At 37.5% G+C, this 27,416-nt stretch overlaps 1 protein-coding gene across 6 annotated transcripts in view; it reads right to left on the reverse strand.

The window, feature by feature from the left end:
- Positions 1-16,705: 16,705 nt before the first annotated feature.
- The window catches only part of LOC129743810 (choline transporter-like 2), a 79,649-nt gene continuing 68,938 nt past the window's right edge, over positions 16,706-27,416 (reverse strand). For all 6 annotated transcript variants that reach the window (XM_055736007.1, XM_055736008.1, XM_055736009.1 and 3 more), the window contains exons 7-10: positions 27,171-27,402; positions 26,785-27,103; positions 26,041-26,695; positions 16,706-21,000 (exon numbers count right to left, since the gene is read on the reverse strand). In XM_055736007.1, coding sequence (XP_055591982.1) covers positions 20,894-21,000; positions 26,041-26,695; positions 26,785-27,103; positions 27,171-27,402 — 1,313 coding nt within the window. In that variant the 3' untranslated portion in view covers positions 16,706-20,893. The remainder of the gene's footprint in view (positions 21,001-26,040; positions 26,696-26,784; positions 27,104-27,170; positions 27,403-27,416) is intronic.

Consider the following 27,416-nt stretch of genomic DNA (forward strand, 5'->3'; position numbering starts at 1 on the left):
CAGATTCACCGCAGTCTCGCCAACGCATGTGCTAACTTGCATCCTATAGTTCGGCAAATTTTTAATGCAAATCACCACATACCCAACAGCATGGCTTCTCAAAAATAAACCTCCAGCATTCTTGACCCTGAAATCTGATTTCAGTATGCATTTTGTCTCATGCGACACTGCATTTTTTTCCTTAGCTCCGATTCACTTTCTGACAATTCCCTTTGATTTCCTGTTCCATTTCTTTTTGATTCACTTTCGCAAACTACCCACCCGCACCACACAATTCTACCCACTTTAACGACAAAGCCATCGAAGCAAGCGCCGATTTCATTTCGAATCTCCGAAAAATCCATGACCATGCCGCAGGACACCAAGGCAACCAATTTGCACACGCGTCACAACAAGCTTGAATGAACGTATTCAAAAAATTTTCACTATCTCATAATCAACGAATTTTTCTTCAAACTTCACACTCATAGGAAACTAAGGAAATAATCAATCTTCGACTAGAAATCAAGCCTCTTGTTTCGGTATCACAAAACACCTCGTCTTCTCCCAGCGGTAAAAATAAACTGTTCAATAAAGAGTCTTCTCATTGCTTCCTCGCACCAAATCATCTCACAGATTTTTGAATTAATTCGACTGTTCCTAGTATTATTTATTAAAAACATTTAATATCTACTCCCTGTAAAATAAATTCATCTTAATATAGCTGCTCGTAGAATTCTCATCACTACACAATTTTCAGTTCAAATCAAGTGCATGCAAAAACGAACCGCGCCCGTTGAGGGCACAACGTGGACTGCATGAGTGTGTGTGAATTTGTTTGTATTAAAAAATTCTTCGACACCTAAGCAATAGGCCAAATCGTCACATGAATCAAGCCAAGCTGTAGCTCTATTATTCAGTTGACTTATCGAGTTGAACTCGCTGCTAGATTCTACGACAGAAAACGCTCATCGTGCCCCGATTAATGGTGCCTATACTGCCCCAGGGAGGGTTTCTCATTATGCCCCTACAGTGACCAGGGATTGAAAATCAAGCTCATTTCAGCGAGCTTCAGTGCTCATTATTTCATATCTCTGCTTACAAAGCAATCGACGAGGCTTCTATCGTTTTTGTCGCCGGAGCTTTGTATTGCTAAGCTCTTCTTTGGAAGAAATCTAGCTCTTTTTTTGGCTCGAGAACACGTTAGCTTATGCCTCCGGAGTAGATTGAGCTTGTTGGCTCAATCGATTCAAATTTGTTAAGCTCGTTTCCTTTGGTGCCGTTTGAGTCAACACTCGCTTGCTTTGTGCACTAGTAACTATTAAAGGGCTTGTAGCGAGTATTATTAAATCAGTGTTAGCACTAGTAAGTATGAAATAGTAAAATTTCGAATTTTCTGGAAAAACGCCATATGAGAGGCTTGTCACTTCAAATGAAAGGGCTTTTCGTGAGGATTATTAAAAACATTTTTCGATGGTTCTAGTAACTAGTGAAATTTACCAGCGCTAGTTACTGTCAAAAGTAAAATTTACTTTTAATAGGTAGTTACGAGAATCGTCATACATTGATTTCAATAATCCTCGCATCACTCCCTTTAATATAATTACTAGTACACAAAGAAAGCAGGCGTTGGCTCGAACAGCACCACAATAGCAAAATCAATACACATCATTTGGCTCAAGTGTTAAAATTTTGATGAGTCAGCAAGCTCAAGAAATTTTGGCTCGTTGAGTTATTTAACATACTCATAGCAAAATGCAAACCCTTGTCTCTTAAAGCCAGGGTTTCCAACATTATTTTCAAAAATTAGGAACTGGTGAAATAAAAACCAGAAGAAATCAGGCTACGGAAGTAACGGAAATTTCGCTTAAAGTTATGACCTTTATTTTGGTCATCATTTACATTTTCACTTCAATATTTGTTATGAGCCTACTTTTCAATAATTCTACTCAATCAAAGCAATAGAAAGATTCCCTTTAATTCCCTTTTTAAATAACAATTTAAGAATCTTTCGATTGCTCTGATTCAGCATCATTTTCAGTTTTTAACTTCAGCAATGGTACCTATCCAGTTCTTTACTCCCATTTTCATCACATTCGCAAAAATCAGGCAAGATCAGGCGATATTTTCAAAAAATAGGGAAATTCAATGGCTTATCAGGTCGTCAGGCAGAGCCTCGAAAAATCAGGCAATCCCTGGAAAATCAGGCACATTAACATCTCTGCTTAGAGCCAGAAGAGGTATGAGTAACGAGCCTATAGTAAACAAAGAGACGAAATGTCACGATTGGAATTTTTCCTTTTCTGTCAGTGTCATTCCAATCGAGCAGAACCAAGCTGTTGACACGGCCAGAGCTACGTGAGCCATCTCCCAACTCTGTCGTAGAGGAATCAAAACAAACACGGTGATTGGAAAGGCAACGTTTGACAAGTGGCGGTTAAACGAGGCGACGAAAAGGTTTAGAATAGATAAGTGAAATTAAGACAGAAACGTGGTCAGTCAGTGAGCTCGATAAGCCAGTTATTTAAAAGGAATTAGATAGGGAATCCAGAAGTAGAAGGTTGTATACCGCAAAGTTGTGGTGATAAAATTGAGGTTACCTCAGATACTCAATCGGAATCGTTAGGACGATCAACACCTCATCTGAACCTATCGAAATAGGATCGTATGAGAGGTACCTATTCATTCGAGTGCAGGACATCAAGTGCTCAACCGACTAAGTGCACGATTGATTATTAAATCAAAAGTCAATATCTATACCCGGAATTGATAAAGGGTAAAACAAAGAAAGGGGAAAAAGGTTCATCTAGTACCGAGATCAGGATCAGGAGTTATTGAAATACTAAAAATTTGTAAGTCCTTCATTATATTTTTTTTAAGATCATATGTTTATAAAATGTTGAATATATTTCAGCTTGAGCTGTCTAAAACTGCTATAAGAAACAGTGTTTATAAAATAGATCCGAAGAGTTTACGTAACAAACTCAAGAAATTTTTATCGGATCAACCTCCAAAATGGAAGGTGCTAGTGGACAAGATTTCACCCTCACCCCTTGCGTGACTTGTGGTAGCGCCTCGACCCAAAACGAAGGTATGGTTTGCTGCAATGGATGCGAAGGATGGTTCCACTTTCGGTGTGTTGGGGTGACCGAATCTGTCAAGCGACAAAAGAAGTGGTTCTGCCCAGCTGAATTGTGCCAACAGATGTATTCTAAACTGTTGAGAAAACAGGAATCAGCATCGGCAGCCCGTAAAGCAGCGTCTGCGAAAAAGGTGGAAGGATCTGAAAAGTCCAATGTTGGATCCGAACAACAATCTAGTTCCTCCGACGAAGGTAAACGGAAGTCCCAGACGGAAGAACAGAAGGAGAGAACCAAAAAGCAGGAGGAAGATCGGATCCTAGAAATGGAACGGCAGGATTATGAAATTGCATTCAAGGCTCGGCAATACGCCATTGAGGCGGAACTCCGAGAAAGGGAACGTGAACTAGAAAGAAAAATGTTGGAAAAAGTTTTACTAGACAAAAAAACGGATGTTGAACGTTTACGGAAAATGCGCAGTTCCTTTCAAGAGCAAATGGATGCTGTCGATGAAGAACTCGCTCAATTAACGATCGAAGCTAAACAAACTACACCCACAAACCAACGGAGTAAGAAAACTTCTACGCCGTTGTCTAGAAATGACAGCCTGGCAACGATAAAATCGGTAATCTCACCACCTAGGAAGATTCACACTCATGAACCTGACACCACTAGTGAATCTGATAGTGGTGCCTCGGATGAATTGTCGACAACCAGCGAGTCTGATGCCGAGAGTGACAACGTAGCTTCAACAAGTACATCACATCTTTGTAGACCAACCAGAGCTCAACTGACTGCGAGGAACGGTATCACCCGAAAACTTCCATGCTTCTCGGGAAAAGCTGAAGAATGGCCACTGTTCTTCAGTAGCTATACCTCTTCGACGGAAGCATGTGGATACAACAACGTTGAAAATCTTGTCAGGTTACAAGAAAGTCTAAGAGGAACAGCCCTGGAGAGCGTCCGCGGTCAACTTCTGTACCCTAAGTTGGTTCCAAAAATCATTAAAAAATTGCGGAAGTTGTACGGACGTCCTGAATTGCTGCTACATTGTTTCACGGATAAAGTACGGAAACTTCAACCTCCGAAAGCTGATAAATTTTCTAGCTACATCCCCTTTGGCAATGCGGTCGAACAATTATGCAATCACCTAGAAGCGGCAGAATTACATGACCATATGAATAATCCAACGTTAATCCAGGACCTAGTCGGAAAACTGCCCGCCGGTGATAAGCGAGAGTGGGTTCGATATAAGAAACGGAAGTCGAATGTTAACCTGCGCACACTAACCAAATTTCTTTCAAAAATCGTTGATGAAGCTTGTGAAGCCAACGTTGAAGTAGAAATCTCCGGAGAAACTAAAACCACCTCTAGATCTAAGGGGGACGAAAGGGGTTATCTATTCAATCACGATCACTTCGACAGCGAAAGACCAACAAGCCAGAGTTTTGGTTCACAAAAACCCTGTAAAGTATGCAACCGTACTGATCACAGACTACGCTTCTGTGAGGACTTTAAGAAGCTATCGGAAGTCGAACGATTCGAGATAGTAAATAAATGGAAGTTGTGCCATATTTGCTTAAATGACCATGGTCGATTACCCTGCCGGTTTAACAAAATTCGATGCGACGTTGGTCAATGCCGGGAACGACATCATTCACTACTCCATCCGTCAGGAGAGACTGTAGCACTGAATACTCATTTTCCAAAAGTCGCTAACATTATGTTCCGTATGGTCCCCGTAATACTGACATTTGGGAACAAATCAGTCGAAACAATTGCATTTTTGGACGAAGGTGCTTCAGTCACTTTAATGGAAAAATCTCTTGCTGATAAATTATCCTTGAAAGGGGAAATGGAGCAGCTCACCATAAAATGGACAGCAGACATATCGCGGATAGAAAAAGAATCGATGCGAGCAAATGTGGAGGTATCTTCCACTTTAGATGGAGAAAAATGGTTACTACAAAATGTGCGAACCGTCACAGAGCTTCTTCTACCAGAACAGAACCTTGAAGTTGCAGATTTAATCAATCAATACAGCTTTTTGCGCGGGCTATCCGCGAAATCGTATGGAGGGAAACGCCCTGGTATTCTTATCGGTCTTAACAACCTCGATCTGATTGCCCCGATTGAAACTAAAGTTGGTAAAGCGGGTGAACCAATCGCAGTACGATCCAAGCTCGGATGGACAGTCTACGGGCCTGTCAAAGGTTACTCATCAGCCAAAGATGATGGTCATCTTCACGTTCATGTAGAACCGACAAACCAAGCACTTCATGATCTCCTTAAATTCCAATATACTTTAGAAGAATCTGTCTTCAAAAATCCCCGAGAATCGCTAGAAGACGAGAGGGCTCGGGAAATTCTCGAATCGACCACAGTTAGGATCGGCGAAAGATTTGAAACGGGCCTGATCTGGAAAACGGATGATCCACAGTTTCCTGACAGCTATTGGATGGCTTTGAGGCGACTGAGACAACTAGAATCTCGTTTCACTTCAAACCCGGAACTACATCTCAATGTCTGCAAGCAAATAGTAGATTATTTGCAAAAGGGTTATGCCCACGTTGCTACAGAAGATGAAATATCGAATACGGATCCCCATAAGGTTTGGTATTTACCTCTAAATGCAGTGTCTAGCAAAACTAAACCTGGTAAAATCCGACTAGTGTGGGATGCGGCCGCTAAGGTCCAAGGAGTATCACTAAATTCGCAACTCTTAAAGGGTCCTGACATGCTCGTATCTTTGCCGGCAGTCATTAACCGATTCCGCGAACGTCGAATAGCTTTCGGTGCAGACATTAAAGAAATGTATCACCAACTACAAATAAGAAACCAAGATAAACAGGCCCAACGATTCCTCTTTAGGAAACATCCCTCCGAACCGGTTCAGACTTATGTTATGGATGTCGCAACGTTTGGGGCAACCTGCTCCCCTTGCTCTGCCCAATACGTTAAAAATCTGAACGCCAACGAATTCGCCAAACGATATCCGGAAGCTGCATGTGCAATCATAGAAAACCACTATGTAGATGATTACTACGATAGTGTAGATTCATCCGACGAAGCCGTCGAACGAGTTGCACAAGTGCGCTATATCCACAGTAAAGGTGGGTTCGATATAAGGAATTGGGTCTCGAACTGTCAGGAGGTCCTCGATAGCATTGACGAAGTGAAAACAGACCAAAAGATCCACTTCAACCAGGACAAGCAAACAGAACATGAACGTGTATTGGGCATCATATGGAATCCTAAAGATGACGTCTTCTCATTTTCAACGGCTCATCGTCAAGACGTCCAAATGTATCTCACTGGAGAATCAAGACCGACGAAACGAATCGTAATGAGTTGCGTCATGGGATTTTTCGATCCATTGGGTCTGTTAACTCCTTTTACTGTACACGGGAAAATATTGATTCAGGACCTCTGGCGAACAGGATGCGAGTGGGACGAAAGTATAAATGATGAATCTTTCACAAAATGGAAACGATGGATTTCGCTCCTGCCTCTCGTAGAGCAAATCCAAATTAATAGATGTTACTTAGGAAATTTTCATTCAAAAAAGGTGGAATCAATTGAAATTCACGCCTTTTCGGACGCAAGCGAGCAGGCTTACGGGTGCGCTGTCTACTTTAGAGTTGCGACGTCTGATGGAGTCAAATGCTCTTTGGTGATGTCGCGAACTAAAGTCGCACCACTGAAACGAATTTCGATTCCTCGTCTGGAGCTCATGGCCGCCTTGCTAGGTGCTAAGTTAGTTAAAGTAGTTCGTCAAAATCATAGCCTAAAGGTTGAGCGCTGTATTTTCTGGACAGACTCTCAGACTGCGTTAAGCTGGATTCAGTCTGACCCTCATAAATACCAACAATTCGTTTCTTTTCGAATATCTGAGATACAAGAACTTACAAACATAGCCGATTGGCGCTGGATTGCAAGCAAACATAACATCGCAGACGTTTTGACGAAATGGGGAATGGGTCCCCCTTTAAATTCCAATAGTTCGTGGTTTAAAGGTCCCCAGTTTTTATACGAATCAGAATGTTCATGGCTTTCTGGAAATCAACAATCGCATAGTACACAAGAAGAAATGAAATCAGTGCTCGTGAATTTTCATGACGATATTACATGTAAATTCGCTATCAACGTGGAACAGTTTTCGAACTTAAGACGCTTATTACGTGTCATGGCAACTGTTTACAGGTTTATATGTAATCTACGACGAAAACACGAACGGAAGCCCATATGGTGCGCAAAGGCTGATAAGGAGCAAATCAAATTAATTCTTAAAGAACTTTCGACAGTTCTCCTTCCGATTCAACAGGAGGAGTTGCTGAAGGCGGAAACTTTTCTTTGGAAACATGTTCAGTTGGAAGCATTTCCCGACGAATCACACATCCTGTCTGAATTAAAAAATAGTAAAAACGACCACGCTAAACCCACAATTACCAAATCCAGTCTGCTTTATAAATTGACTCCTATTATGGACACCGATGGGATCATCCGTGTGGGTGGTCGCCTGGCATACGCAGAAGACATTCCTTTTGATAAACGCTTCCCGATTATTTTACCTAAAAAACATGCTGTTACAACTCTACTCATTCGAAGTTACCATGAGCGATATGGACACGCCAACCGAGAAACAGTGTTCAACGAGCTGCGGCAAAAGTTTTATATTCCGGGTATGCGCACGGCTATTCAAAATGTGACAAAAACATGTATGTGGTGCAAGGTGTATAGGTGTAACGCAGAAGTTCCCCAGATGGCTCCCCTTCCAATACAAAGGGTTACTCAACAGCTTGGTCCGTTTAGTGCAGTAGGAGTAGACTACTTAGGTCCACTAGAAGTGGCCATTGGAAGACGCAGAGAAAAACGATGGATCGCAGTTTTTACCTGTATGGCAATACGTGCCGTCCACTTAGAGCTAGTTTACAGTTTAACAACTGAATCCTGTCTCATGGCTCTGCGCAGGTTCATGTGTAAACAAGGAACTCCAACTGAATTTTTTTCAGATAACGGGACCAATTTCGTTGGGTCTTGGAATGAACTCCGTAAGAAAATTGCCTATGAATGTGCCGAAACCATCGTAGATTCTACAATCAAATGGAATTTTAACCCACCTGGCACCCCCCACATGGGTGGTATATGGGAGAGAATGGTGCGCTCTGTAAAGGAAGCATTAAAAGCCTTTGACGATGGGCGTAAACTCACGGACGAAATTTTAATAACTACATTAGCTGAGGCACAAGATATGATCAACATGCGTCCACTCACATACATGCCCCAAGGAGTGACAGAGGAGGAGGCACTTACCCCTAATCACTTTTTGCGCATCGTAAAAAGAGCCGACGGAAATCCCGTCGAGGAAACACAGCTTGCAGAGGCGCTCAGGAACATTTACAAACGTTCTCAATATTTGGCAGATAAAATGTGGCAGCGTTGGTACAAGGAATACCTGCCAACGATTAACCAGCGGACAAAATGGTACGAGGACCATCTACGAATCCGCAAAGGTGACCTAGTATGGGTCGTTAATAGTAAAGATCGGAAACAATGGGTGAGAGGTGTCGTCGAAGAACTATTTGAAGGACTTGACGGTCGCACTCGACAAGTCTTGGTACGAACAGCAAAGGGGATCAATCGCCGAGCGGTCGTGAACCTGGCCGTCTTTGAATTAGACATTGGAAGTAAGTCCGGTATTCCCGAGGCTCTACCGGAATTACAGGCGGGGGTGTTGACACGGCCAGAGCTACGTGAGCCATCTCCCAACTCTGTCGTAGGGGAATCAAAACAAACACGGTGATTGGAAAGGCAACGTTTGACAAGTGGCGGTTAAACGAGGCGACGAAAAGGTTTAGAATAGATAAGTGAAATTAAGACAGAAACGTGGTCAGTCAGTGAGCTCGATAAGCCAGTTATTTAAAAGGAATTAGATAGGGAATCCAGAAGTAGAAGGTTGTATACCGCAAAGTTGTGGTGATAAAATTGAGGTTACCTCAGATACTCAATCGGAATCGTTAGGACGATCAACACCTCATCTGAACCTATCGAAATAGGATCGTATGAGAGGTACCTATTCATTCGAGTGCAGGACATCAAGTGCTCAACCGACTAAGTGCACGATTGATTATTAAATCAAAAGTCAATATCTATACCCGGAATTGATAAAGGGTAAAACAAAGAAAGGGGAAAAAGGTTCATCTAGTACCGAGATCAGGATCAGGAGTTATTGAAATACTAAAAATTTGTAAGTCCTTCATTATATTTTTTTTAAGATCATATGTTTATAAAATGTTGAATATATTTCAGCTTGAGCTGTCTAAAACTGCTATAAGAAACAGTGTTTATAAAATAGATCCGAAGAGTTTACGTAACACAAGCAGTCTCAAAGGCAGCCAGGGTTGCAAGCTCATTATTTGGAAAGGGATCAGATGACGCCTCTTTGTTTACAGTCTCTTTAGGCATGAGCTTAACTTGAGCATTTATTGGTGAGCGAAAACTGGCTCTCAGCTTTCTTCGCTTTCGAGCTTCAAGAGCTTTGATGCTCAACCGCATGAGCATTGATCAACAGTATTTCATTCCCTGACAGAGACTGATTTTCAGCTTTTGGCAAAAAAAAAAAATCCATTTTTTAACGCTTTTATCTACTTTTTAAAGTTTTAGCTCGTTAGGATATAGATTTTTTTAGTTTCTTGACACGAAACAATGAAGTAACTCACAATTCATAGCTGTTTTCTATCATTAATTAAGCGTCCTTCCGAAGGTAGCCATTATGCCCTTATCTCCCCTACTTGGAACCTAATCCAGATCCTGAAACCGTATTCAGTTTCAAGATTATAGCTTTATGCTGATTTTGTATTCTGATTTAGGACCCTGATCCCGATATTAATCTTGAATCAATCACCCTTATTCTTGTTTTCGATCGAACGACATTCGTTCGAAAGGTTAGCCATTTACTTATTCTTGTTTTCGATCGAACGAATGAGAACAGTTCGATCTTTCGTACGAACAAAAAATTGCATTCCCGTTTTCGATCGAAAGTATTTTTTCTATGGACTGACATACGCGAGTCTAATACTGCGAATGATGACCGTTTAAAGCAATTGGTGAAATTTAATTCAGATTATAAAACACAAAAGTGGTTCAAAATAACATATTTTGTACAAATCTTATGGAAAAAGGTCCGAGATGTCCTTCTTATATTTTTCATAAACTTATCCGCCTCAGAAGTAATCGTATATTCCATTATAGAATTCCGCGACACTACACTGAAAGCTATAGCAAAACTATTATTGTCAGGGGCATTGCTGTTTGGAATCATCTTCCAAACAGTATTAAAAATTCAAACTCATTAAATGTGTTTAGACGGGAGTTTCATATCTTTTTCAATGGGGGGGACCAGTAATTTTTTTTTTCACAAAGTAACATAAGAGAATTATAGATTAAGATAGATCTGTTTCTTTAACTTCTAAATACTAAGTGTAGTGATTTGGAAAGGCATTGAATTACCTTATACTACATGTTGGAAATAAATCTATATATATAAAAAGCAATTATCTGTATGTTTGTTTGTTTGTTTGTTTGTTTGTTTGTTTGTCCTCTATAGACTCAGCTGTCTTAAGAGCTAGAGGTCTGAAATTTGGCATGGATACTCATTAGGACCAGGAATGATGAAAAATGTTTTTAGATTTTTGGACGACCCCTTCTGAAGGGGGTCGTCCATACAAGACAAACATTGTTTTCACGTTATTGACGTTATTTTCCGTCGGATTGTGATGAAAATTTGCACATGAGTGTTTTGAAAGACGAACAATCGATTGCAGTTATCAAATTTAGGGTCAGGGGATGGCAAAAGGGGTCCTCCATATCCACTGATTAATGTTTTTGCGATATTGGCGTTATTATAGATCGTATTGTGATGAAAATTAGCAGATGAGTGTTTTAAGGGACGAGCAATCGATTTCAAGTTTCGAATTGCAGATCAGAAGTCGGCTGAAGGAGTCGTCCATACCCAACTTTAATGTTTTTGCGATTTTAACGTTATTCTACATTGGATTGAGATGAAAATTTCCGCATAGGAGTTTTGAGGGACGTTCTTTTGCTTTCAGGTTTCAAATCTTGACTCAGGGCTCGGCAAAAAGGGGTTATTATCTGTTCACTGTTTTTTCGATATTCTCTTGATTGAGCATAGAATTGTAATGAAAATTGGCACATGGGAGTTTAACAGAAAAGATAATTGATATCAGATGTCAAGTTTTGAATCGTGGTAAAAAAAGGCCGTCCACGTTAGTTGCTCACTGTTTTCGCGATATTGTCGTGATCATGCATCGGATTGAGATGAAAATGTTCAGATGAGGGTTATAAACTATGAGCAATTGACTCCAGGTAGCATGTTCCGTGTCAAGGGTCGGCGAAAGGGGCGTCTTTATTCACTGTTCACTTTTTTAAACTTCCTGACGATATTTTACATATAATTTGAAAAGAAAAAATGGCACAAGGGAGTTTTGAGGAACATAAAATTGGTTTCAATTATCAAATTTCGGGCCATGGGACAGAAAAAGAGGGTTTCATTGAAAGTTCAGTGTTTTGTGCAATAATTTTGTTGGAGGCCGTTTATTGATACCAATTTAAGTGTGAAGGTCAAGCAAAAGAGTCGTGCACATAATCAAATAGTACATGTTTCTGCCATAATGTCTAGATTTTGCAACCGATCGAGAAGAAAACACTCTCACATAAATTTTAAGAAAAAACCAATCAACTGTTTAATTTGAATTTCAAGTAATAGTTATAGTAGCGACTTTAAACACTGGTGAATTTTTTCCCCAAAATTGTCGAAAGAATGTTTCGAATTCATTTTGACGTACCAATGATTTAAAGCGAAACGAAGTTCGTACGGGATCAGCTAGTAAATAAATAAATAAAGGTGAAAAAATCGAACCAGACCAAATTGAGCCAACTGACATGTGTACCAACGGGTAGGTTCTCTGTCAATATCGTTGATATTTTGTCCGTGGAAGTTTAAATGTGCCGAGAAAGTGCGTTGCGTAGCGAAAAATCACCCTATGTTCACCCAACCCAAAACCTCTACGCGTCAACCTCGAGGGCCGAGTACGATATCCCCACCACCAGATGGCAGCGTTTAACGAGAGCGAGAAGGCGGGGCGAAAAGGCGCGGCGAAGAGAAGAGGCGAAAATGTAAGGCGAGGCGAGGCGAAGATGTAAGGCGAGGCGAAGCGAAGTTGTGAGGCGAGGCGAAATGTGGCACAGGATGGGGAGGCGAAAGAACAGGGCAGCTACGGGGTCAGTGATCGGCCATTTCATCACTGAAAGCCTAAGGCAACAGCACAAAAAAGCGCGCCGCAAAACAAAATCTGTGCCCAGTGGTGAAGTTTGTGAAATCCGGAAGTGCCAAAGATTCCCAGGCATTTCCAGGTAAACTTCATCCCACTCCCTGTAGCAACATTGAACTTCAAGTATCGCCGTGAGTTAAAAACCCCCTATCCTGAATTCCAGGGCCCCTTTAGTTTATCTATTCTCACTCGCATTTGGACGGCCACCACGCTACAGCGTACCCCAGGGTGTGGTTGGAACCTACACGCGGACACTCCGGTTCATCAATCGTCTTGGACTTACCAAACCATTGTCCACCTTCGGTAGTCCGCCAGAGTGTTTAGCCAAAGCACGAGACCGCCATTGCGAGTGGGTCAACCAATCCAACCAGCGAAGTTGCTCGGTTGCCACTGCAAAGAGCCTGTAAACTGCAACCGACGCAGGGAGAAGTTCCAAGGTCATCACCATCGCCGAGTCATAATCGTCGTCGTCATTGGTACGTCGGCCAACCGTATTGAAGGTTCGCCTAGCCTATCGCCCACCTTTTGCGCAACTACTGCAACTTTGTGCTGAATCAAAGCATCGAGATTCCTCTCCGTCCTAATCCGGTGTGGGTGTCGTCGCCATCCAACAACCATCGTGCCCACGGCTGATCATCAGAACGACGGAAGGTTTCCCCCAAAAGTGCAGCAGAACAAGAGGTAGGAGATAGCTAAGTGGTGGGTTCAACCAGTGTACACAACCAGCAAGTAATAAACGTGAGAGGTTTATGCGTGAGCAAAGTGTTTTCTTGGCTAGCCTTATCGTTCGAGCTTAAGCCGACCCTGAGGCATTGTTTAGGGGAGTTCCTCAATATTTCCAGTTTACCGCCGGATGGTAACACATGGAAACCTCTGCCAATGTATAAGACCGGTTGTAGAGTCCAAAGGTGTTTAAAATTTAATTTTTTTCGGGATCAATGTAACAAAATGGTATTTTTTATTCGAAGATAACAAAATTTTCTATAATACAAAAACTCCGTTTTTCTTAAAATAATTCCGAATTTATTATACAAATTTTCCCTCGAGTTCCGATCTCCTACGGCCAGCGGGACAGCTTTCCAACAGCAACAGCGATAGCACCACATCCACTGGATAGTATGGTTTCCGATTTTTCTGCCTTCTTGAAATCACTTCTTGCTGCTGTTGGAGGTTTTGTTGATGGGCCTGATCCGTTCGTTTCTCCCTTGTCCCTGGGTGGTTTAGGAGGTTTCTGTTTCCTTGCCGTACTCCAGTCCGATAAAAAAAAATTCACATTAAGAACATTTGAACATTGTTTTCATTTGACAGGCACACGAGAAATGTCATTTTGATACAGCAGAGCTACTTAGAAATTTCGAAGCTCATCTGGTAACACCAACATCGAACGTATCGCGTTCGAACGAAAACAAGAATACCATTTTCGAATTCGATCGAAAGTATCCGTTCAAACGAAAGCCAGATACGCCGTAAACAAGAATAAGGGTGTATGTGTATGGTCGTGGATCTTGAATTAGGATCCTGAATCCTATTCCGGAATCCTGATTCTTATCTTGGACCCTGGTTATTAATTCGCACAATTTGTAACCTACGCATAAACATGATCTTGGTTTCATTTCTCATTCTGTTTTTGATTGCGATCAGGAACTTAAATCCTAATTCCCAGTCAAGGTTTTGATATCTTATCCTGAATTCGAGTTTGAATAGTGATCTCGGAACAGGATCATGATTCCTGACTCTCAGCTATGGATCCGGATCCTGAACAATACTTTTTGAACACAATCCCGTGTAATGATTTGTAACCAACGGTTCTCCAGACTGCTCAGCCGAGAAAGAATCCCCCTCTAAGCCTCAGGGTCGGCACACTCGATAAGTAATTCGGAATAAGGAAACACCTTAAATGCGCGTTAAAGAAATCCCACCGGCCAAATGGGTTCAAGCCCTAGAATGGCCAGCACGGGTAAACGGATGCTGCCAAGGTGGCGCGATGGAAAGAACCCTAAACGGACAGCACTGGTTGACGGACGCTGGCACGGCGGGATGGTTTTCCAAAGCCAAATATCGGGGGGATGATGGGAGAAAGGGTTGCACCAGCGTTATATTCTGCTACCTGGATGTTCGAACGCTTTTCACAGCTGGTTGATGGCGTTCACAGGATTGTGTGGCTTCGTCGAGATCTTCCATCCAAATGAAGCGGATCTTGCATGCGGTCTATGACCCCGATCCAGGTCGAAGGCTTTGTGGTACATCCATGGATTCCTCCCATCATGCCCTCTTGTCATTCTTGATAATGGTGCTACCAAGACGTACAGCACCATCTATCCGCCAAATACGCTCTGGTTGACCTAATCGCGCTAGTTGGTGGTGCGCTAGGGTATGTCAGGTGTTCCTCCTTCGTTGCTCACTAAGGCGCTTCCTTGCATGGTACGCGCTTTTAACAAAGATCCCTACTGAACTGGGCAGTACAGGTTATGCTGATTACAGATTCTGAACCCTGATCTCGGATCTCTCATTATTTCGAATTCTGGCTCCAATATTTTGATTCAGAATTCTGGACTCTAATCTGATCCTCATCCGGATCCTTATCCTCAGTTAGGTTTGTAGTTCCTGATTTTAATCTTACAACGTATTCAAATCCTGATCCTATCGTGAACTTGGATCCTGATTCTAGAAACTTGATCGAAAACCCTGATTCCGGATTCAAATTCTGGATTTTTTTCTTAGATTCTTACTATCTATCTTTATGCTAGATTTGAATCCTGATCCCGCATTCTGTTTTTGTTAGGTGATCCTAATTCTTGATCCTAGAGCCTGGATCTTTTTTTCGAATTCCAATGACGATCTAAGATCTTGAACCCTCGTCATGTTTCTGATCCCGTAACTGTCTCCAATATTAAACCTAACCTCTTAGCGCGATACATGATCCAATTTTTAAATTGAATCTAACTTAGATCATGATTTTGATTCTGATTTTGATGAAGATTATTTTTTTACAATTCCGTTTATTTGAAACGGCTCGGGATGAAGATCATGATACCTGATCCAGAATCCTGAATGAATTATCTTGATTCTGATGTTGGATCCTTATACCGGACCATGAACAACAATATTGATTTTTAGATTTTGATCCTGGTCCTGAATCCTGTAGCGGATCTCTAACCCTGATTCTGGACAATAAACAATGTTGAACAAAAATGCTTCTAAATAAATTCTACACGCTTATTTTTGCCATTTTTCATTTCTTCTAATTTTCTATACGTCTAAAATTTCAAAATCTTATGATGTGCTTACTAAAAAGGACACCACTTTCACCGAAAGGGCCGATAAAACTTAATAAAGGACGATAAACCTGGAATCTTATCTTTGATTCCAATCCTGATCCTAGAGCTTGATCTCACATTCTGGACTCTGATCTTAGTCTTGATCACGGGTTCAAAACTCAATCTCGATCCTGCATTTTGGATTCTGATCCTTCATCCTGAATCTTGTTGAGGATGTAGACCCCGAATCTAAATCTTAATCCTCGTGATTTAGGATCACTGCTGATCCTGCACTTTGATCCCGAATCCTGATTCTGATGTTGATTCCAAAACCTTGATTCTGATCGTCAAAACTTATCTTTATCGTGATTATGAGACTTTAGGCCTGATTTTGCATTCTGCTTTCGATGGCTGACACTGGAGCCTAAACCTTAAAACCGTCTCAAGTTATAGGTTTCTAATCCAGATACTAGACAAGGATTAATTCTTTCGAACTGATACCTGATACTTATTCGTTTTCCTTATTTTTATTATATTCGGTGACAGCAGTGAAAACTGCTGAACCGTTCCAAGATTTTCAACTCTTTTATTTTCAACCAGAATAATCTACGAGGCGCATATACGTAGATAAATGCGTTGAAACAGATGCCCAAGTTAGGGAATTTATTAGAAAAGGATTTTGCGAAATCTATTTCGAGCAATTAGATGTTTAGAGATTGGAAAAAAAAATCTAGATATTGTTCAGCACTCGTTTTTATTTTACTACAAAAAGGCGGGCTATGCTTTTGAGGACAGGCTTGAAAATACCATGGTATATCTTTTGATTAGGATGTCTTTTAAAGCGAACAACTTTCGTGGCGAGGAATGTTTACGGAAATTTTTATGCATTGGTGCCGTATGACGTGATTCCATGAAGAAAATTGCTCACGAAAATTTTGATTTGAGGTATCGAACCAGGATTCAAGATCAAGTCCGAGGTGAAACGATTTAGTAGTGTACAGTAGAATTGTCATGTGATATTAAGTCATATCGACAACTATTAAGAATGCTTATATGAGTTTATTTCATATTGGTGGATAAGTAAGTTCACTCGTTAAAATTTGATTTCCATTTCATGTGTCATTTCCACGTGTTGGTGAGAGAATAATATTTACGTGTTGTGTGTGGAATCGAACTTTTATTTAAGAACATTCATTTCTGGAGGTATTTCCGTTTACTCATCTTCATTTAACTTGTCCTGATTTAGTTTACTGTTTGTTTTTTTTTTCTTCGAAAAAAATTTAAAAGTTTAATACACTTGTACCGTCGAGCGATAACCGGACCCTACGTTGTGTTTTAATTTTAAGCTTTTCTTTCCGGATCCACTCAGTTTCAAAAAACTAACGGCTTACGCAAGGGACTTCTAATTTTATTCGAACAAATAGCAAATTATGTTCTACATTGCGGACTCGATTTATTCTCACAGACCTCACGGTACAGACTGACAAAACGGAAACTGCTAGATGAGCTCGTTCCTACCCGCCGACCCTCATTGACAGACAGTGCGCACTTGTGTTACACGGTAATTTTAAATTATTCAGAGACTGATTTGTTTCGATTCAAGAGTCGCATCATGTATGAAGATGAAAACGACTGAGTAGAAAACCTTCAAAATTCTGAGTTGTTTTCATCTAGCGAGTTCCAAATCCTGGGACTTAGCAAAGACTCACACTTTTTCGAGCAAAATAGATAAAAACAACTCAGAGAGATTCAAAACACAAAATGATTGTTTGGATGCGACGCTCGGAGTGGTTGACGAAAAAATAAGTACAATATATTTAGAATTCAAATAATAATAATGTGATTTTAAATGAAAATTTAACTAATCAATCTTTTCTTATAGGAATCGTTATGGTAGCCGGATAAATATTTCCCTGGAACAAGCCAGCAAAATTTATCATTGCCCACACCGTATCGTTGGGATCGGATAGCAAGATGCATGTCAAACTGGAGCAAAAAGAAGTGAACCAAATAAGAAAAAATCAATTCACGAACACACCGTAACTTACAGCTCTCGATCCGGATCATCCGCGTCGTGTTCGAAAATGGAAAACCAAAACACATCTTACATTGTTATCAAGGTACGATTTCAAATTGCTACCATATAATACAATATTTTTTATTTGTTTTGTTCTAAACCGTAGGATGAGTTTCTCGTCCTTTCTGACTGTTCTCATGGTTATTCTCATGGGCTGACGCGTGCTATCGCTAAGTGTCATACCAATGAATTGACTGAGGAATCGCGCCATCTCTGCATAAAAAACGAGCAAAGATTCGGATGGAGATGATGACGAATATGCGACTATATCAAGGCATTGATTTCCGTGAGCAAGGTTGGTATTGAAAGGTTTTTTTTGTTAGGAAGAAACCACTGAGACCAGTTGCTTGATTTTTGTAGCATTACCCTCCATAATTTGATGTTACTATCAGTTTAGTATACTCAGTTTAGTTTTTTTTTTTTTGAAAAATGTCTTTCGAAGCTTCAAACTACTAATGAGGTTCGATGCTACCTCAAACCTTGTAATCTTGTTAAGAACTCAAGTTCATCAGCAATACGAAGGCTGAGGAAAATCCGGCATTTTAAGTTATCGAAATACCAAAACCAAAAACAACACACAGCTGTTAATTAATTAACGTTTTTATTGACAAAAACCGTTCTCTTCTCAGTTGGCTCATATTTATGTGGATTACAAGCCAGTTTGTTATTTGTTTGCTTTCAGCAAAGGTAGTTTTGATTCCCCAGAAACATATTACAAACCGATCCTAGCAGGCGAAGTTCGCCACAGCCTTGAAATGTCTCGAAGAAAAGCGCTTCCTCGGTTGGCAAAGGCGGAGATTCACTGTCATCCAGAATGGGAATTCTTACTGTGTCCGTTGGCACCTTGAATCAGGCGGTGAGTTTTTTTTTCAACTATCTTCGTTAAAAAAATAATTGAAATTGATCTCTCGTTGCAGATTCACTCTAAACGGAACCTCTACTGGCTAACCGCGGAGGTGTTCTGAAAGCAACCATCAGTTCACAAAACAAAATCAGAAAACGAATGCCATGCAGTACGGCAGGAATCATTAACCGGCGGAAAGGTATCCAGAGTGCATACAGTAGTAGTATTTATTATCCCTCGAATAACTCAAAGAATTCTTCCCTTAATAGATTTTATCTTTCGAGTGAACCACTTCGACTGGTCAAAATGAGTCTAGCTCAGAAGAACCTCCCACAAGCACCAGCGTGAATGCATCCCTGCAGCATCGCCTTGGAAAACCACAAATGGATAGCCCGGGTCAATGCTAGCTTGAGTCATTTAGAAATTGAAGGTTGCTTCTGAAGGTGAGCTTACCAACTGGGCTATTTGTACATTGTCATGCAGTCCTTGTTTGAAAATAAGAACTTAAAACAAACAGAACATTAATACTCCGTTTTTCCTTAACTTACAGTAACCAACCAGAAGTGTTCGAACATCATTAAAAAGTTGCACCAGCGGTAGAAGTTTATCGGTGAATCGCGTAAAGGTAGCGGGCAAAATGCCGATTTGCTCATGATCAAGAAACTGGATCGCTCAGAAGGCTACGGCGATGAAGATGGATGATGTTATGTCATATTTTAAGGATCTCATGCCAACGCCGAGCGCACCGATTGTGAAATAGATGGCGTAGAATCGGTGTTTTCATGCTGGCCAGAATGAACACGCCTTCTAGTTTTTAAGGTTAAATTCCACCGGATGCGGCGTTAGTTTTCGCTGCTGGGACCGGTGGAAGTCTCGGCAGAGCAGCAAACCATACATACTTGACGCTCTCCAGTACACCATCGGAAAATTCGTCTGTTGGCAGAAGGGCAATATGCTAATCGTCAACAGCAGAATATACTTATTGCCACACACCATCCCGGGTGGAAAAAAGCGACGAAAAATAAACTTTTTTTCAGACATTTTTCTATTTATTTTATTTGATTCAAAATTTCAATTTATTCAAAACAAAAAAAAAATAATAATTTCCTTCCGTGTCAAAATTTTAGAAATTTTGAGTTGTTTTGGCTCAGACCGTTCAAACGCGTCTTAAAAATGCCTGATTGAAAACAACTCAAAATTCGCGAAAACCCCTACTATTCATTTCTGAGTTTTGCTGTTCTAATCAAAATTTGAGTTTTCCCAGTTTTGGCGCATTTTGAATTGTTTTCCTTCAAATTTGAGTCAAGGAGAATTAGAGTGTAGTGCAAGTGATATTCGCAACTGTCAGTTGATGGGGTTCGGCTACCTAGTTCTACCATGGAATTACACCGCAGGAGCAGTTTTTTAGCAGTGGGCGCAACAACACTTTATCACTTAAACATACGTTGTTACGTTACGAATATACGGTTTTTGCATTCACTTATCGCAATCGATCACAATCGTTTCAAATTCGCTCACAAAAATCTTTACATCGATAGCTACTTACTTATCTGTTACACCGTTTCTTGTTCGCAAGTACAAAACCTTTAACAATCCTTAACAAACCTTCGATAACAGTCCTCATTTAGTAACAATCTCTTAGAACCCTGTCCATTTTCCCTCTTTCCTATTGCTGTACAACCCTACTTACAGTGATTTTTTTCTCTCACTTAACTTTCTACATATGTACGTAAGTTTAAATTACAAACTTTTACGTAGTACATGAATATTTTCATACAAAAATACGTGGAGACTTTCTTGTTTACAAAAGTTAAGAACTTTCGATAGCTGCTATGCTATAATGGTGGTGAATGAATACGTTTGGTTTTTTTTTCTTGTTTACTTAATAGATGTGTATAGTACTTGTTTTGTTACTTAAGGGTAAGTCTTTTTGTTTATCAAACTGTTTCTTCTCCTCCATTCAAATTGGAGGAAGGGAAACGGAAAGCTCTACGTGTGTTGTTAAACTTTGATTGCACTATTCCTTAATTGTGTTTGGATCTGTGAATCCATTTTTAATTTCTTTTTTTTTGTTATCTTCACAACTTTTGATCACCATTCTGTTCCACAATATGTCTTGACTTTGGCCTCTGTGATTTTTGAATTCATCTTCATCTTACTAACTTAGGTTTGAATTTTTAACTTATTTGATCAATACATTTGGCTTGGATAGGCTTACAAACTAATCCTGTGATCCGTGATTCTTCACTCATTTGACTGAAAATTGCTTTGCCATCTTGTTTGAAGGCATGGAGAGTTTCCGTTCTCTAAGTTTGTGGAGTAAATTTTTGCTTCTTGCCCAGGACCTTCATCAGACTTTTGGACATGTAGAAGGGACGCTCCTGGCTGCCGTCGTTGCGCTCGCAGTCCTCCACTAGAAATAGACGGAAAATGAGAAAAGATTTAATCAGCATTCGAGAATTTAGTAACGTGATTTAAAAAATAAATCAAGATAAACAAGAAAATAAAGCAAATCAAGAAAGGCAAGAAAGCGAATCAAGAAAATAGCGATAATATAAAAAATCGAAAAGTTCGAGAAAATTGACAAAATCGAAAAAATCAATACATTTAAGAAATTTGGCCAATCAACAAAATTACAAAAATCCAACAAAAAATAAAGAAATTCAAGAAAATCAAGAAAATCTAAAAGACAAGAAAATAAAGAAAATCAAGAAAAGCGAGATAATCAAGAAAATCAAGAAAATCAAGAAAATCAAGAAAATCAAGAAAATCAAGAAAATCAAGAAAATCTAGAAAATCAAGAAAATCAAGAAAATCAAGAAAGTCAAGAAAATCAAGAAAATCAAGAAAATCAAGAAAATCAAGAAAATCAAGAAAATCAAGAAAATCAAGAAAGTCAAGAAAATCAAGAAAATCTAGAAAATCAAGAAAATCAAGCAAATCAAGAAAATCAAAAAAATCAAAAAAATCAAGAAAATCAAGAAAATCAAGAAAACCAAGAAAATCAAGAAAATCAAGAAAATCAAGAAAACCAAGAAAATCGAGAAAATCAAGCAAATCAAGAAAATCAAGAAAATCAAGAAAATCAAAAAAATCAAAAAAATCAAGAAAATCTAGAAAATCTAGAAAATCTAGAAAATCAAGAAAATCAAGAAAATCAAGAAAATCAAGAAAATCAAGAAAATCAAGAAAATCAAGAAAATCAAGAAAATCAAGAAAATCAAGAAAATCAAGCAAATCAAGAAAATCAAGAAAATCAAGAAAATCGAGAAAATCAAGAAAATCAAGAAAATCAAGAAAATCAAGAAAATCAAGAAAACCAAGAAAATCAAGAAAATCAAGAAAATCAAGAAAATCAAGAAAATCAAGAAAATCAAGAAAATCAAGAAAATCAAGAAAATCAAGAAAATCTAGAAAATCAAGAAATCAAGAAAATCAAGAAAATCAAGAAAATCAAGAAAATCAAGAAAATCAAGAAAATCAAGAAAATCAAGAATATCAAGAAAATAAAGAAAACCAAGAAAATCAAGAAAATCAAGAAAATCAAGAAAACCAAGAAAATCAAGAAAATCAAGAAAATCAAGAAAATCAAGAAAATCAAGAAAATCAAGAAAATCAAGAATATCAAGAAAATAAAGAAAATCAAGAAAATCAAGAAAATCAAGCAAATAAAGAAAATAAAGAAAATCTAGAAAATCATTAAAATTAAAAAAATCAAGAAAATTTAAAAAAAATCAGAAAAATCAAGAAAATCAAGAAAAAAAAGTAAATCAAGAAAATGTAGAAATTCAAGAAAATCAAGAAAATTTAAAAAAACAAGAAAATCCTGAAAAACAAGAAAATCATGAGAATCAAGCGAAAATCAAATGAATCAAGAAAATCAAGAAATTCAAGAAATTCAAGAAAATCAAGAAAATCAAAAAATCAAGAAAATCAAGAAAATCAAGAAAATCAAGAAAATCAAGAAAATCAAGAAAATCAAGAAAATCAAAAAAATCAAGAAAATCAAGAAAATCAAGAGAATCAAGAAAATCAAAAAAATCAAGAAAATCAAGAAAATTAAGAAAATCTCGAAAATCTGGAAAATCAAGAAAATCAAGAAAATGAAGAAAATCAAGAAAATCAAGAAGATCAATAAAATCAAGAAAATCAAGAAAATCAAGAAAATCAAGAAAATCAAGAAAATCAAGAAAATCAAGAAAATCAAGAAAATCAAGAAAATCAAGAAAATCAAGAAAATCAAGAAAATCAAGAAAATCAAGAAAATCAAGAAAATCAAGAAAATCAAGAAAATCAAGAAAATCAAGAAAATCAAGAAAATCAAGAAAATCAAGAAAATCAAGAAAATCAAGAAAATCAAGAAAATCAAGAAAATCAAGAAAATCAAGAAAATCAAGCAAATCAAGAAAATCAAGAAAATCAAGAAAATCAAGAAAATTAAGAAAATCAAGAAAGTCAAGAAAATCAAGAAAATCAAGAAAATCAAGAAAATCAAGAAAATCAAGAAAATGAAGAAAATCAAGAAAATCAAGAAAATTAAGAAAATCAAGAAAGTCAAGAAAATCAAGCAAATCAAGAAAATCAAGAAAATCAAGAAAATCAAGAAAGTCAAGAAAATCAAGAAAATCAAGAAAATCAAGAAAATCAAGAAAATCAAGAAAATCAAGCAAATCCAGAAAATCAAGAAAATCAAGAAAATCAAGAAAATCAAGAAAATCAAGAAAATCAAGAAAATCAAGAAAATCAAGAAAATCAAGAAAATCAAGAAAATCAAGAAAATCAAGAAAATCAAGAAAATCAAGAAAATCAAGAAAATCAAGAAAATCAAGAAAATCAAGAAAATCAAGAAAATCAAGAAAATCAAGAAAATCAAGCAAATCAAGAAAATCAAGAAAATCAAGAAAATCAAGAAAATTAAGAAAATCAAGAAAGTCAAGAAAATCAAGAAAATCAAGAAAATCAAGAAAATCAAGAAAATCAAGAAAATGAAGAAAATCAAGAAAATCAAGAAAATTAAGAAAATCAAGAAAGTCAAGAAAATCAAGCAAATCAAGAAAATCAAGAAAATCAAGAAAATCAAGAAAGTCAAGAAAATCAAGAAAATCAAGAAAATCAAGAAAATCAAGAAAATCAAGAAAATCAAGCAAATCCAGAAAATCAAGAAAATCAAGAAAATCAAGAAAATCAAGAAAATCAAGAAAATCAAGAAAATCAAGAAAATCAAGAAAATCAAGAAAATCAAGAAAATCAAGAAAATCAAGAAAGTCAAGAAAATCAAGAAAATCAAGAAAATCAAGAAAATCAAGAAAATCAAGAAAATCAAGAAAATCAAGAAAATCAAGAAAATCAAGAAAATCAAGAAAATCAAGAAAATCAAGAAAATCAAGAAAGTCAAGAAAATCAAGAAAATCAAGAAAATCAAGAAAATCAAGAAAATCAAGAAAATCAAGAAAATCAAGAAAGTCAAGAAAATCAAGAAAATCAAGAAAACCAAGAAAATCAATAAAATAAAAAAAAATCAAGAAAATCAAGAAAATCAAGAAAATCAAGAGAATCAAGAAAATCAAGAAAATCTAGAAAATCAATAAAATCAAAAAAAATCAAGAAAATTTTAAAAAAATCAGAAAAATCAAGAAAATCAAGAAAATAAAGTAAATCAAGAAAATGTAGAAAATCAATAAAATCAAGAAATTTTAAAAAACAAGAAAATCTTGAAAATCAAGAAAATCACGAAAATCAAGCGAAAATCTAGAAAATCAAATAAATCAAGAATATCAAGAAATTCAAGAAAATCAAGAAAATAAAAAAATCAAGAAAATCAAGAAAATCAAATAAATCAAGAAAATCATGAACATCATGAACATCAAGAAAATCAAGGAAATAAAGGAAATCAAGGAAAAAATCAAGAAAACACAGAACAATCTAGAAAATCGAGGAAATCCCGAAATCAGGAATTTCAGGAATATGTATCAATAAATCATGTAAATCAAGTCAATTAAGAAAATCAAGAAAATTAAGAAAATCAAGAAAATCAAGAAAATTTAGAAAATTCAGAAAAAATCAAGAAAGTCAAAAAAACTAAAAAATCAAGGAAATTAGGAAAATCAAGAAAATTAAGTGATTCAAGAAAAAAAAGAAAACCAAATTAATCAAAAAAATTACGAAAATCAAGAAAATCGATTAAATTAAGATAACAAAGTTATTGAAGAAAAATAAGAGAATAAAGAAAATCAAAAACATCAAGAAAATCACGAAAATCAAAAAATTTAACAAAATTATAATATGTAATCAAAAAAATCAAGAAAATCAAAAACTTAAGAAATTCTAGAATCTCGAAAAACTCAAAAAAATCAAGAAAATTAAGAAAATCAAGAAAATTATGAATATTAAAAATATAAAAATACCAAGAAAATCAAGAAAATCAAGAAAATCAAGAAAGTCAAGAAAATCAAGAAAATCATGAAAATAAAAAAAAATAAGAAGATCAATAAAATCAATAAAATCAAGAAAATCAAGAAAAACAAGAAAATCAAAACAATCAAGGAAATCAAGAAAATCAAGAAAATCAATAAAATCACGGAAATCAAGAAAATCAAGAAAATCAAAAAACAAGAAGATTAAGAAATTCCAAAAAATTAAGAAAATCAAGAAAATCAAGAAAATCAAGAAAATCAAGAAAATCAAGAAGATCAAAAAAATAAAGAAAATCAAGAAAATCAAGAAAATCAAGAAAATCAAGAAAATCAAGAAAATCAATAAAATCAAGAAAATCAAGAAAATCAAGAAAATCAAGAAAATCAAGAAAATCAAGAAAATCAAGAAAACCAAGAAAATCAAGATAATCAAGAAAATTAAGAAAATAAAAATTATCAATAAAATCAAAAAAATAAAAAAAATCAAGAAAATCAAGAAAATCAAGAAAATCGAGAAAATCAAGAAAATCAAGAAAATCAAGAAAATCAAGAAAATCAAGAAAATCAAGAAAATCAAGAAAATCAAGAAAATCAAGAAAATCAAGAAAATCAAGAAAATCAAGAAAATCAAGAAAATCCAGAAAATCAAGATAATCTAGAAAATCAAGAAAATCAAGAAAATCAAGGAAATCGAGAAAATCAAGAAAATCATGGAAATCAAGAAAATCAAGAAAATCAAGAAAATCAAGAAAATAAAAAAATAAAATATAAATCAAGAAAATCAAGAAAATCAAGAAAATCAAGAAAATCAAGATAACCAAGAAAAAAAAGAAAATCAAGAAAATCAAGAAAATCAAGAAAATCAAGAAAATCAAGAAAATCAAGAAAATCAAGAAAATTTAGAAAATCATGAAAATCATGAAAATCTAAAAGAAAATATAAAGCTGATCAAATAAATATTAAAAATTATGAAAATTGAAAAAAAAAGATAAAAAATTTGAAGAATCAAGAAAAATAAAACAATGTTCAAGCATACTCACAGAAGCATAAAAACAGCGTATCGACTGCCACCGAGTACACACTGAAGAACACCGACGCAATCACAAACGTCCCAATAAACACCAGGATGGCCGGAATGAAGGGATAGTTCAGCTGCTTGACGGCTCCACTGTCGAAGAACGTATAGGTAACGGCGGCCATTCCACAGGCAATGAGCAACTTCGATAGGAAAAACAGGAATCCCGTGACCTTGTCTAGCGCGATCACCCGGAGTACGTTTCTGGCCAGCAGACTGAACGCATCCTTGGCACTGGTGCAGAAACTCTTCCCGTGGATGGCACACATGATGTACGCGTTGGTGTTCAGGAACTTAAGGAAGCTCTCCAGACACCAGAAGAAGCACTTGCAGCAGCAGAGGATCGCTTTAACGACACCGTTGTCAAACTTGCGCAGCTTATGATCCACGTATTCAAGTGCCGCTCGAATGATCTTACAAATGGCAATGATCAGCGAACCGAAGGCTAGGGTTCCCAAATGATAGCGAACGGTCCGCAGAACACCGGTTGTTAGGACGAAGAAGCGAAGATCCTTCTTGCGGAAGGTCCAGTACCAGGTGGCGAAGGTGAATGCCAAGACCATTTCTCCGAAGGCCGACACAAAGCAGATGCCCCAGAAGAATCCGACAACGTTGACAGCCTGAAAAAACAAGAAAATATTTGAGAGTTTCGACAATTTTGAAAATTTGGACAGTTTTGACAATTTTGACATTTTTGACAGTCACTTACATGAAAATAGCCCACTTCTTTGGGACTGTTGATGTTTTGGAAGTGACACGCAGCCTCGATACAGCGAGTTCCATCCGACTGTCGACTGACTGGATTCCGGCAATGATCGTTGAACGTTTTCGGATCACAGATGTCCCCATCTTTGTAGCCGTTGTCACAAACACAGGACTGCGAGGCATTCAGGCCGTAAACTCGATGCACAGGATCTCCAATCGAGGCTAGGTGCAGCCCGATCACCACCGCAAACGAAATGATCAAGATGTGCAGACACCAAGGGATGACCGGGAAGAATACGGTCGAGAAGATCGCACTCACCGCTCTGTTGAAGGGAAGTTAAAGTTGGTATTAATTGTTCTAAAGTCGGGATCAATTGATTCGAAACTCACTTGCTTCCTTCCTTGACGACGGCAATGGCAATCACGATCCGTTTGCGGAGGACCAGAATTACTAGCAACAGTATAACTAGAAGAATGGAGAGAATGATCAAGATCGCCAGCCAGGTTTGATCCGATTTGAACCAGGACTCGAACAGCGAACTTAGATTAGGCGACACATTCACGTGACTTTCGACCGGATGTTTGCTGATGTAGTCGTACTGCTTGAAGCTGTAGTAAACTCCTGTGAAATACGAA

The sequence above is a fragment of the Uranotaenia lowii genome, chromosome 2 (assembly GCF_029784155.1).
Source record: "Uranotaenia lowii strain MFRU-FL chromosome 2, ASM2978415v1, whole genome shotgun sequence".
Classification (NCBI taxonomy): Eukaryota; Metazoa; Arthropoda; class Insecta; order Diptera; family Culicidae; genus Uranotaenia; species Uranotaenia lowii.